The 14280-nt window shown below is 42.8% G+C and overlaps 1 protein-coding gene across 1 annotated transcript; it reads left to right on the forward strand.

Moving 5' to 3' along the window:
* Positions 1 to 7460: 7460 nt before the first annotated feature.
* Positions 7461 to 14280, forward strand: dclk3 (doublecortin-like kinase 3). The gene is made up of 8 exons (XM_034294832.1): positions 7461 to 7768; positions 8608 to 8819; positions 8961 to 9092; positions 9186 to 9464; positions 9672 to 10451; positions 10598 to 10730; positions 12146 to 12313; positions 13358 to 14280. The coding sequence occupies exons 1-8, from the start codon at positions 7702 to 7704 to the stop codon at positions 13987 to 13989; spliced, it is 2403 nt and encodes an 800-aa protein (XP_034150723.1). The 5' UTR covers positions 7461 to 7701; the 3' UTR covers positions 13990 to 14280.

A 14280-nucleotide genomic window follows, 5' to 3' on the forward strand; every position in this document is an offset into this window, starting at 1 on the left:
CAGTTCCTTTGAATGTTACGTTTCCTAACTATTCACACTGAATGACACATTGGTACCACAAGTTATTGAACAAACTTTGAGTTTGCTCCAATTGGGTGAGTGTGTTGATATATGGCTTAAGGCAATGAGTGATGTTGTTGTTAAGGGTCACTCCGACATTCCCCCGATCCCACAATTTAAAGCCTTCCCGTTTATGAGATGGTAATCCAGTACAGCACCGTTTTCTAGAAATGTAACAATCCAGAACGAAAAAAAAGAAAATGAACCGAACGCAGCTCCGGTTACGTTGTTACATCATCCCCACCCCCTTTCCCTGTCCCGCGCCAAACTTGACCTCTCTCCCCCTTGACTCACCCTTCTCCCTCTTTCTGAATGGTATCTTTGGCCAGACTGACGCAATGTGCATATGTTCCACATTTGACAGAAGCAGGTGTCCAGAGAATCTAGGCGACGGAGAAAGAGAGGGAGGGAAAGGGAGGCAAAAAAAGGAGGTGAAAGGTCAAAAGTGTTGAAGGCCTTCATCTGTAGCTGTGGGTTGTAATACGTGTATGAGAAAGTACTTTTTTTTTTTTATTTGTTATAGTTAATACATATATATATATATATGTATACTACCCGGTTTCCAAAAAAGTTAGAACACTGCGTAAAATACAAATAAAAACTACAAAAAAATATATATGCCCACTTTGATAATGCTGCCAGGAACACATTCAAAAAAAGCTGTGACAGGGGCAACAAAAGACTGGAAAAGTTGTGTAACCGGTAATGCAAAAAAGAAAAAAAACCTGGTGGAACATCTCACAATTAATTAGGTTAATTGGCAACAGGTCAGTAACATGATTAGGTATAAAAAGGGCATCCCAGAGAGGATTGGTCTTTCAGATGATGGGGAGGGGTTCACCACTCTGTGAAAGACTGTGCAGACAAATAGTGCAACAATGTAAGAGTAATGTTTCACAACATATAATTGCAAAGAGTTTGGGAATCTCATCTTTTAATCTTCTATCATTAAAAGATTCAGAGAATCTGGAGAAATCTCTGTGTGCAAGGGACAAGGCCGGGGACAAGACCGGGACAAGACCGGGACAAGGCCGGGACAAGACCGGGACAAGGCCGGGACAAGGCCGGGGACAAGACCGGGACAAGGCCGAAAACCAATATTGGATGGCCGTGATTTCTCACCAACCCGAGGCCCGACAGTCTGGACATTTGAAAGTTTGTTTTGCCTTGATAGCTTCTATCTTTTAGGCATATTGTAGCATATTCAGGTGTGCTTTGGCAAATTGCAGTCAGGCTTTCTTACTTCTCTCGCTCTCGCTCTCTCTCTCTTTCTCTCTCAGCACCTTCCTTTCACTGAATTGGCAATGAATGGTGCAAGATGAAACTGTCGTACCTTATATCTGAAGGTCAGTTGCGTCTCTAGAATTCTGACCCACAGTGTAATCTTGCATCAAGTTGACTCTTCAAACCATGTCCAGGGTAGTTGGCTACAGTAACATGGAACTTTAAAGTCTTGATAACATTATGTACTGTGGAAAATGGAACATCACAATTTCTGGAGATTGACTTGTAACCTTGAGACTGTCAATTTTTGGCTACAGTCTTGTGTCTGTTCTCCTCAGACAATTTTTCGTTATCTTTCTTTTCTCCATTACAGTACGAACAGTGACACAGAACAGGTCCATGTGCTTTTCACTATTCAAAGTTAACTTGGTTGAATTGGTAATTTTTATAATGCAGACACCTGCAACTCACCATCAGTGGGTTTAATAAAAAAATAAAGGAGAATAATTATTATTTAAAATGACTTCCATTAGCTGAAAATAATATAGTCTGTACTATTCTAGGACTTTGTTGAATAAGCTAAGATTCAGAAACTTGTTCAGAAATTGGGAAAACAAAAGACATATTTAATTTGTTGAATTTTGTATACCTTTAGCTAGCTAACCAGAGAAAAAAACTTTAAGTAAAAAACGGTGTCTAGTTTGTCTTGACATGTCTTTCATTTGAATTGTGTCTTTGAACATTTCTTAACTTAATTGGTGCTGACTTTCTCTGTTAATGTTTCTTGCACACCGCTCTGATAAAAGCAAAACTGTTTCAGAACATCAGAAATCAAAATGGCCTTTATTTGTCCTTATGTGCTATAGGTTGTTTATTTTTGGAATCTTTGTTTTAAATAGCCACAGGGTTTTTATTTTGGGCATTTAATCTCAGATTGTAAGAAATACGATGCGAAGACGTGGGCGACATTACCACGTTGATCTAATCAGAGCAGTGTGCTAGCTATTCGAAGTGAGGGGGAAAAACCTGCGGCAGAAAATTAAGAAAACCTACAGTGGACGAGATGCAACCAGACAACCCTGTAAAGAGAGAACAGAGGAACATATAAAAGCAGAACGCGATCCGCACATGCGCAACGGCGTCTGAGGTTTTTAGCGACAGAGATTACTATTGCCTAAAGGTGAGAGGAAATAGAGTGGCCTTGTTGAAATGGAGTGCTATCCAACAAAGTCATTCTTGTGTACTCAGTATGTATGCACAAGCTCAGAATGGTCGGACCACATACCCTGAGGGTGCGCCCTTAGAACCGGTGTGTGGACTGTTACCTCTGTTTACATTTACACACACTGCTCTGCTAGGCTCACCTGAATGGTGTTTCATCATACTTCTGGCAATGTTTTTCTACCACTAACCACTTTCAATTGATGTTCTTTTTACTGTGTCGTGTGTGTCGGCTGTCCTACCGGGCCTATGTGAGAGAGTTCTGACCAATAATTGCATTGCATGTATTACTTTTAATACCGTGGCAAATAAAGTACTTGACTTGACTTGTATGTAGTCAGTGAGTTGACATACAGGTACTCCTGGTTTTCTGGTCTATATTCTATTCTCAATAATCTGATACTAGGCAACAGTGACTAGGATCTGGTTTCAATTACAGACTCTTTTGGTGTCGAGGGGAGCCTCTTCAATACTTGATCTGCTTGAATAATAAAAAATTGTGAGTAGCACTATAGAGATAACCAATCATTTTTAATGATCGCATTTTACAGGTGGATGGTTTGCATAAACATGAACTCACTGTAACCTCTTTGATAAAGTGTAGCCTGCAAACTTTGGTTTTGAGTTAAAAAAAAATTTATTACAGTTATTTTACTACATAAGAGTTTTTCACTTTGTCGGTTCAGGGATTAACCAAGTCCTGGCATGTCTGCCTCTTGATATGGTGAGAGAGTTGTCTATCTGAGACACACCAGAAACGTTTCCTCTCTGATCTAAGTTTAGAAAATCATTTAAACCAGAACATGTTGCCTATGCGTTTTTTTCTCACTTCATGTTAGTTGGTCATCTGAACAATTTGGCCTCAAATGTTCATGTATTCTTATAATCTGAATGAATTTGGAGCCAAGGGAAACTGCAATCAACGCTAAATTTAGCCATTGTTAGCTAAAAGAAATCTATGAATGTAATAATGGATCTGCATACAATAAAATCACAAAATCCCTAGAAATCATCTCCATATTCTGTTTGATTTACATTTTCAATGATTAAGGCAGCAATCTTGGGCAGAATGATTTACAGGACCAGTTAGGTTTGCGTTGAGTGCCTTAAGCATTCTATTTAGCAGATAAAATACTGAAATGTTAACTGCTAAAAATAGGTTTTGCTTCACTGATAGTAAATTAACAAGAATACTAGTCAATGGAACAATGGTACCAACGTCACAGGTTAAATTATACCATGATGCAAATATAGTTGATAAAACGTAGGCAAGCTCTAATGAATAGTGCAGCTAATTCATGTAGCTTTATGTTGAAAATAATGTGATGGAAACTGCATGATACTTTTTAATTTCTATATACTTTCTAACTGGCCTTAGTTGTTTAATTATAAGGAATTAATGTTACCCATCCATTTAAAATAAAAGCACATAATCAGTCTGCTGACATTGACTAGTAATGAAACTTGGGTCTGATTTCCAGACACAGATTTAGCCTAGTATAGGACAAAAGAAACACTCTCGAACTTCTCTCTGGCCCCTAAAGTCCACTCAGTGTAATCTGAATTTGGCAGAATCTCTCAGTCCTCTTTCTCACGCCACCAGGGGTGTTTAAATGAGACAAACATCCGGACATCTGGACATTTACACGATGATAGCTACGCTTTGACCGATTGCACTTCTTCTGTCTTTCAGTATGCACTCTCTTTCCCCCTGCCTCCCTCTGTATTCTATATTTATCATATTTCTTTCTTCCCTTTCACTCTAGCTTGGCTACAGCCTTGCGCATATTGCTGTTCTTGTAATATAAGGAAATGTACTTTATTAAAATGTTATGCCACAGATTTGACTATATATATATATATATATATATATATATATATATATATATATATATATATACTAAAACCTAAAAAAAAACTCTGTGTCCATTCAAAAACATAACCATCCCCAAACTTAAAACTTAGACAAGTGGCAATTTTTTGACTAGCACACCCCCTACTGCCCCTTTTTAAAACATATCTCTTGATCTCTAAAGCACCATTTAAACTTTCACCCCAAATCCAACTCCCATCTAAAATTCCTTTTTTCTCATGGGGACTGGCGAAATGGCCCCATAAGGTCAAATCATCCGTGTTTTACTTTCTTGGAGGACTTTTTTGGTACTTAGCTGAACTGACACACCCACCCACACACACACACACACACAGAAAGCACAAGTTGTCACTTGGCACTTCTCTATTGGAGAAACCATCCCTGCCTTGCCCATTGGCTCCCTCTGCTGGCCAACTGATGCTACTAAAGGGATACGAAAATTGAAGTATCAAATCAATTTGTTAGACAAATTAAATTATATTTGCCATAGGCATCTTGAACAACAGGTGCATCCTAACAATGAAATGTGCAAGAGAAAAGAAAAAGGTTTGAAAATTACAACAAAAAAATACACAATTACAAAACATCCGATTGGCTGCGATGTAATGAGTAAGCTGCAGTTTACCAAAAGGGAGTTGGAACAGTATTCCTCTGCTTCCCATATGAGATGCAGGGCTGGTTCTAGGCATGAGTAACATAAGAGGTTGCTTAGGGCCCTGGATGGGTAGGGAGCCTCCAACTGGTAGGGGATAGGGGGCCCCAACTAAAATTTTGCATAGGGCTCCTAAAGGGTAGAGCCGGCACTGATGAGGTACAACTACAGCTGGGCGATATGGAAAAAACTGCAATAAACAGATCTATTTTTTTGAGAAAACAATAAATAATGAGAATTGTTTTTTGTTGGGTTAGATTCCTTTCTAAAAGACATTTCTATAATAAATTGGACAATTTGGTTAGAAGGTGCAGAAAATGTCTAGAAATTAAAATCAGGCATAATGATCAACCTACCTGGTTAAATCACAGTAAAATTAAAAACACTGTGAACCATCAGATCTTCCTCTTCTCCTTTTCTGTTGCAGGCTCTGCATTTTCTTGGATCTCATCCTACCTTTACATTTGACACTTTTAATAAAATTCTATGTTTTAGTCAGAAACCTTCATCAGGCCTGATTTCTTTTAACCAGTAGACCACCTTGCAATCCAGAGAGGTAGCAGAGAGATCTTGGAGAATGAGAACCGAGGAGAGTCAGCTTGGACAGTTTAAAGACCTCACTAACCCTAACCCTGAAGAATGAGTATGGAGATTGAATACTGCTGAAATGTTTGTATTCACAGCATAAAAGTCACAAATGTGAGCCATGATTCGTAAATACACAGCATACAATCCATGATTGTAAACCATGCGTATATACAGAGCATTAAAGTCACAAATGCGTAGCCGGAAACGTGAAAACAAAATGCACAAATGTAAGTTACTATCCACAAACAAACACTACCTGACTCATATTTCTAAAATAGCATTTGCATAAATGCAGCCAGATTAGTCAGTTAACACTTTTGTGTTAGAATTGTCAAGTGTGCTTTTATGGCTCAAGTTGTGTGTGCAGGTCAACAATTCCCAAATGTGAATCACGGCTCATATTTGTGGGTTGTATGCTGTGAATACAAAAATGTTGGCAGTATTCGGTCTCCATAAAAGAGGTCCAGTGTGAGTGGCCCATCTTAAAGTCTGGCTGGGGTCAAGAAAAGTCTGAGAGTTAACAGGAGAACTGCCCAGAGACACCAACATCAAATGTTTTGGAAAGGAAAGACAGATGGGATAGGGGTCTGAAATGTTTGATCTCAGATGGGTCAAGTGTTGATTTCTTGAGGAGGGGAGCCACATGGCCGTCATGTCAACACTGAGAGAACCCAATGAGGTGTACAGAGCCCTCCACTATTTTGACAATAAAGTATAAGAACGCCTATAACCCCTGCTGTCCTGACTCTGTGTGGATGCAAGACCAAACACGCGCGCACACACACACACACACACGCGCAAACGTGCACACACATCCTGTTATCTGATGGATAAACCCAGATGAGTATCCGGAATGAGACCCATCGTCAATAGCTCCGGTGTTAGCAGTAACCGTGGTAACTGACCCGGTGTTAGCAGTAACCATGGGAGACGTCCCTTTGAGAGATTAAGACAAAGAGATGGCTGGACAGAGGTGGGATTCCACTTAAACTCTGCCTGAAACCAGAGAAACGACTACTCTTTCTCACCTCTTACTATTTCTCGTTTTATTCAGTGGTCTGTTTTTTTTTCCCGGTTTCCTTTTCTTATTCCTCTCTCTGTTCCTCGCTCTCTGGCCCTCAAAGTTGATATGCCTTATATCTCATCAGCATCACACCTAACATACATTAAAACTAGTTGCAATGTTCTACAAATAGCGGGCACATTTTGTGGGTAGACTGCAAAACGATATTCTACAAACCTCTTTACCAACGTCCCCAGAACTAGAATCTCGACAAAAATCTCTAGGTAAACATAACAGAAGGTCCAGTGTTTTAAACATCATTGAATTCGCCAAAATTCTTGCACAGTTCTCTCTTGTATGCTCTATTTACAGTTAGAAAACTGGACATGCATATGTACAGTCTTGAAACAATATTTTAAAACATTTAAAACAAAATCATATTCGCATGGAAACGACAACAATGTTCTTTGTGTACGCTGATAGAGCAACCCTATCCTCATAAAACTGGACACTGAGATATTCTTGTTCTTATAAAATGAAAATTTCAAAAATGAATACTGAACACGATAGGCTACATTGTAACCACGTTTCGGTTAAGTTCTGTTTAACATTTAGACCATGGTCTCATGGAAGAAATCATTGCACATCAGTGGAAGATTACTAAGAAATCCTTAATTAATTAGCCAACCTATCAAGACTAAAGGGAACCTTCTTTAAAGAAGTTAGTTGTTAATCGCCTGGGTTGTTATCGACTCGGTTTGGCGGATCGATAACATCGTCCCATTCAAAACACAGGTTTCAGTTGTCCCGGTCTGCCTTTCTTTTTCTTATAGGCCTAACGTTCGTTAGAGATAAATGTTGCAACAGGTCGTTTTATTACTCCTCCCACGCGAACTCGCTGTGGGAACCCCGTTGTTCCTTCAATGTCCTGGTCAGAACAGCTCTACGAGCGCATCCCGTCTACTATGCCTACTATGTCTCTTGCAAATTCGCAGATAAGTCGTTACAATGAATTACAAACTGTAAAGAAATTATGAAAGGTCCGAATTAGTGTGCTGCATAATCCTGGTCAGTTAAACTATGACTCCGGCGTGGAAACAACAGTTGCGGTGTGACGCCGCGGCGGGCGCGAGATTGAGAGCGACTGGTGAGTGGAAACGGGGAAACCTCTGAAACGTCATGCTTTAAAAGTAACAATTATAAATTATCTCAAATGTAGACTATGTTTTATATATTCTTAATATTTCCTTAATATTTCTTAATACGTTGAAGCTAATATGCAGACTTATTTTTTATTATGGTGGCCTTGTGACATCTGTGGAAAACCTCTGCGCGCTCGTCCCTATTAGTTGTTTAGGAATAGGGTGAAGAATTAGGGCTAAATATAAAATGTCGGCATAAATGTTAGGTTATTTAAAATATAGCTAGGTTGAGGTTAAGGTCCGTTTAGGGTTAAGATTAGTGAAAGTAATAATTTTTACTGGCAATCATCTTTGGAGTAGCTGATTGCTAAGTAAACGCGAGCGCGCGCGCGCGCTTGTGTACGTGTAAACAAATCCTGCTGATCAGATTTGAGACTTTTCCATTCCTTGAACTACAGAGGCCACTTGAGATTCTTTCTGCACCTGCTCTCCTTCCTAAATTATTAACGCTTCCTTAAGATACGTGCGCACTCAAACACACATACATACACAATGAGGATATCTTGTTGCGTCATTGTTAATCTGCAGAAAAGCAGTAACCCATAATATCAACGTACAGACAGCACTGGATGACAAATGTTAAAACCTAAAAGATATATTCAGTAACCGATCTAATTAACCTTGATTATTGATTGTTTAATTATTTCTAAAGGGCACTCCTACAATCTTATCTCCTTTTTATGGTTCTCTCGCTTTCTCATCCCCTTTTCCACATCACATTCACTTACCGCTCTCTTACCTTACTCCCTTCCTTTACCATCCTCTCTTCTCCCATCCCTCCCAGACCCCCCCCTTTCTAAGCGTATAGGGGGTGTTCCCCAGCTTCTGCCCTGGTCCTCTCTGCCCCTCCCCCACTCTGACCCTATCCCTCCAAACTCTAGGATCAATCGGCTTCCGGCTCTCCCAGTCTTCCACACTCGTCATGCTGAGGAGAGTGCCGAGCGACCACGTTTGGTGACCGTGGTCCGACCATGCAGTCATAGCGCCATCAGGAAGGTAACCGTCTGTAATGAACCAACGCAGTTTATTCTGAACGGAAGAAGTTGGCTTCAATGAAATGTAAATCAGTAACAGTTCTGTGATTGGCTCCCATATGCTCGCTTCCTCCTTCTCTCTTGATGACATCATCTCTGCCAGGTGACAGTGCTATTAAACCGTAGGGGTGTTGTCTCGTATGAGCAGCTGCTATTGGACATCTCTGAGGCGCTGGGGTTCCCTCGCTGGCACAGGGCCAGAGTCACACGGCTCTACACGCCACACGCACGAGAGGTACAACCGCGCACGCATCTGTACATGACGACAACATGCACGACAAAATGCCGCAGCACCCGAGTGTGTTTGACTCCTCCCCTTTCCCTCCAGGTGCACGGTGTGTGTGATTTCTTCCGCGGCGAAGTGGCGTTCCTGGCTTTGGGAAAGTCTCGTCCAGACCTCCAAAGTGTCAAGGAGGCCCTGGAGGAATTGTTCCCACAACATTCCCGATACCGTGACGATGCACTCCGGGCCTGGGAGAGGAAGTTACCCCCTCCGCCTGAGAAAGCTGCAAAGGCCGACAGTGGATACAGCGAGGACACAGACGCCCACACACAACCTGACGCAGACACACACCTCGACACAGACACGCAGACACAGAGCAACACACGCAGACACACGGACACACACGCACACCTCGACACAGACACACAGAGACAGAGCAACACACACGCACACCTCGACACAGACACGCAGAGACAGAGCAACACACGCAGACACACGGACACACACACACGAGGAGGCGGCTTGGACACGCATCGCAGAGCTGACACACGGCCCAACCAACAGCCCTCTCACCCCCCCAATCACCTCCAGAGGGTCAGAGTGAAAGACGCAGACAGTCAGAGACCGATAGGTCCTCTCCCCCAGGACGAGGAGGTTGGAGGGAAGATAGACAACTCACCTCCTCCACGCTGCCGAAACTGTAAGCTCTCTGAGCAGCCTGGTCAGAGATCAGGGAAGATTAGACTTCCTCCTGTAGCCAGGAAGCAGACAGGAAATAGACCAAACCACCTGGTAGGAGAGAAACCTAATGCCGGTCTCGCCTCACGCCACACCAGACCGACTGGTAGGATTAAGGAGGAGTCCATCAGCCAATCAGAATGTTTGTCAGATTCTAAACAGGAAAAGGTGGGGACTAAGTATGAAGTTCTATTTGACCTCCCTTCTGATGATAGTGTTGTCACCCTGTCAGATATTGAGCGTTGCTATGACATCGGCCACATAATTGGTGACGGGAATTTTGCTGTTGTGCGTGAGTGTCGTCGGCATGACAACGGGGAAGCTTTCGCCATGAAGATTGTGGAGCGCTCAAAGCTGATTGGTCGTGAGCATATGATGCAGAATGAGCTGAGCCTCATGGGTAGCCTGTCACATCCCCGTGTGGTGCGCCTCCTTACACACCACCACACACACACACACTCCTATCTTGTCATGGAAATGGTTGCCGGGGGTGACCTGTTTGAGGCAATTGCAGAGCGGGGTAAATATCCGGAAGAGGAGGCTGGCCTGATGGTGTGTGATGTCAGCGAGGCTTTGACATACATCCACAGCAAGAGCATAGTACACAGAGACCTGAAACCTGAAAACCTACTGGTAAGGGAGTGGGTGTATGTGTGTGTATGTGTGCGCCTGTGACTGCATTTTACATCTTCCCCAAGAATATCTTTCTCGCTGTCCCTTACTCAGTCTTCCTCTTCTCTACATGTCCATGATGAAATGTCTCCCTCTCTATCATCTAGGTGGAGTGCAGTAGTGACAGTGTCACTAGGTTGAAGCTAGGGGACTTTGGTCTAGCCATGGTGGTGACAGAGCCCATCTTCACTGTGTGTGGAACGCCCACCTATGTTGCCCCGGAGATCCTCTCAGAGACAGGTGACTCCATCCGTCCACAAATATGTTTTCACAGTTTTCATTGAATTTGGTGATATCTTTTTGTGCGTTGAATTCAGTCAGAGGCCACCAGGGGCATAATAGTGAATGATGCGAATAGTGAATCTTTTCACTATTCAACAGGTTATATTTATTGGGGAGGGACCAATTGACCTGATGTAATGTTGTGGGGGACATGGTTTATTAGGTTTAACTTCTTGGTGACACAAGTAGCAAAACAACAGGTCGGGTGGATGCTACTCCATATGCATGCAGACATGGTTAAGAGGTTCAGTTGTTTTTTGACCAAACATTAGAATGGGAAGATGTGTGATGATTGACCGTGGATTGTTGGTGCCAGACGTGCCCGGTGCCAGGACAAAGTAACTGAGGGGGATGTTAAAAATGGGGTAGGGGCTAATCTGGTTGGTTTGGCTATTTTTCAATAGGGTTTTTAAAACTTTAACTGGGGGGGCTAAGGCCCCTTTTGCCCCCTTCGTGGCGCCGAGTATGGTGCCAGACATGGTAGGTTCCAGCGTCTCGGAAACAGCTGACCTGCTGGGATTTTCTCGCACTACAGTCTTTCCAAGTTACAGAGAACGATGCGATAAACAAAAAACATCCAGTTAGTGGCAGTTGTGTGGACTAAAACACATGAGGAAATAGGTCATAGGAGAATGGCCTGACTCACTGAAGTTGACAGAAAGACCACAAAAACTAATGTAACCACTCTTTACAACAGTGATATGCAGATGGGCATCTCTGAATGCAAAACACGTCAGGCCTTGAAGTGGATGGGCTACGGCAGCAGAAGACCACATCGAGTTTGACTCCTGTCATCAAAGCACAGGAAGATGAGGGAATAGTACCTAAGGATTTTACTGGCTCCTGAATGTATGGCAAAAAAGGCTTCCCACTTGATACTAGATAGGGAGCCACTGAGTGTATAGAGGGGGTCTGAGAGAAGAACATTACATACAAGTTTAGTGCTTCTTTCATTTAATTTTATTTGGTTGATGTGCAAAGTCTAATTTATATCTCAGGACCATTGTCCTTTACCATCAGCGAGATGATGTCAGCACACAGGTTCTAGAGGCACATCATCCTGAAGACTTCAGAAGAAAAGTTGATATATAATTAATCTAGAACGGTTTACAAAGCCATGTACAAGGCTCTGGTGCTCCACCAAACCACTGTCCAAATGGAGAATGTTTGGGACAGGAGTAGCAGTCTTGCCAACATCTGTTGTGGAACAATTTGTGTTGGATGATAGTTTTGAATTATTAAAAATTCTTTGGGGGTCCCTTTAATTTAATATCATGTTTTGGTTGACGTTCTCATATCACAGTATTTCTCTCTTTTCTGTCTCTCTCTCCACCCCTTTACACCTCCTATCCTCCATCTCCCTCTCACTGCAGGGTATGGTCTACCAGTAGATCTTTGGGCATTAGGGGTGATTCTGTATATCCTGTTGTGTGGGTTCCCTCCCTTTCGAAGCAGAAACAGAGACCAGGAGGAGTTGTTTCAACTGGTCAGAGAGGGACAACTCACCTTCCTGTCCCCCTACTGGGATGACATCTCAGACGGTGAGACTTTCACACACACAAACCAATGCGCACACATACTGTACACACATATATGATGAGAAAGGGGCTGCCCTGTGTCCAAGAGGTATTTCCAAGCATTTATCAGTTGATTTTTAGAACAGATAGACATTCCTAGCTTGGCTGTGTGCTTCAGAGACCGACAAAGGTAATCACCTGTGTTATTATGAATCCATTGAAACCACAGAATTCACTAAATTCACTGGTACAGCCCTTTGGTTTGTAGGCCAAACAATTTGGCCATAACAACCAGGTGGATGATTTTGCGACTTAATCTGATCGCTTAATCTTTCTTCCTTCCTTGTCAGTCCACGTCTAAATTCTATAATTTGGCATGTGGTTACATTGTCAAGTGTTACAAGTGTCAAAACACTGTGTTGGTGAATAAGTTGGATGGCCACTTCGACTTGCATCACCATACGAGACTTGGCGACGTGGAGCGCAATGTCAAACCCTGTGTCAGAAAGCTGGGTCTCTGTCAAATGTCATGGGTCTTCCAGCAGGACAGTGACCCCCAAAACACTTTGAAACGCAAAAGACAACATTCTGGACTGTTCAAAAGGCTTTCCAGATCTAAATTCCATTGAAAACCAGTTGAGAGATCCGAAAACAGATGTTTAGGACGCGCCCTTCAAATCTGGGAGAACTGGAACCGAGAACTGTGGTCTGTAGAAACATGGTGATGGGAAGTGCTTGTCTGCAATTATTTTGGCCAAAGGCTGAGCCACCGAGGGCGTCCATCATTTTGCCATTTCTGTTTCAGTTCCGATTTAATGGATATATTTCCTTCTCAATTAGAAATGTTGGTTCTGCAATTATTAACGGTGAAATAAAGAATTGTGACCAAATACATGCAGCTATCCTACTGTTTGTCTCAGGGGGTAGATGAGGTTTCGTCTGGTAAACTAGTTGAGTGCATTCCAAGGCCATTAGCTACTATGATGTCAGAAATACGTTAATGAACTTCACATCCATGTACTGCATATTGTACATTCTGTATATGTGTGTGTGTGTGTGTGTGTGTAGGCGCACAAAGCCTGGTAAGAGCCTTACTGCAGGTGGATCCAACAGAGAGACTGACAGCAGTTCAGACACTGACACACCCCTGGATTCAGGCCACCAGTGACCATCACAGACCACTACAGACAAGTACAGACCCACAAACACCACTACGGACAAGGACACCACCAACCAGAACGGACCACCACAGACCAGCACAGCCCACCAAAGAACAGCGCCGACCAGCACAGAACCATTCGGAACAACACAGACCTGTTCACAGTCCAACCCCAGTAGACCAGCAGAAACCAGCACGGCCGATTAAAGACCAGTGCACATTGCTACAGACCGGTCGCGAGCTTCAGAACCATCCACCAGACTCCTCACGACAACCCGAATCAACCGGCTGTTCACCCCAACAAGAGCACCCTTCCACACCCACATCCAGTCCCCCGCCACCCACCAAGACGGCGCCATCTCCTCAATCCCCCACACAGCGGTGTACTTCGACGCCCCCTGGCACATCTCAACCTCCCTGCCCGGTCTCCCCATTCTTAGCACCAAAAGCAGCCCGACACCCCAAGCCTGCAAACCACGCCCCGTCATCAACACCCCTCGCCACCTCTCCAGGGCCAGTTTCACTCAACCAAACTGCCTGAATGTTTTCAGAGAACTGAAGTGCTTTTCTGGGAAGTGTAAATATCTGATGTTATACAAAAACCATGTTCTGGATTTTAGCATGGTGGAATGTCCCCACTGTGATACACTTGAATAAAATAGGTTAGTATGTAGGTTGTTGTATTGAGTTTAGTTAACTGTATCATTTCTAACAACAGATAACTCTATTTCCTTTGTATGTTATTGATCTGACAATGTGTTTATTTACACGCGCATTTGTACAGCACTAGTAATAAATACATTTAAACTGATGTTGGAGTGGTGTATGACAA

The sequence above is a fragment of the Esox lucius genome, chromosome 10 (assembly GCF_011004845.1).
Source record: "Esox lucius isolate fEsoLuc1 chromosome 10, fEsoLuc1.pri, whole genome shotgun sequence".
Taxonomy (NCBI): Eukaryota; Metazoa; Chordata; class Actinopteri; order Esociformes; family Esocidae; genus Esox; species Esox lucius.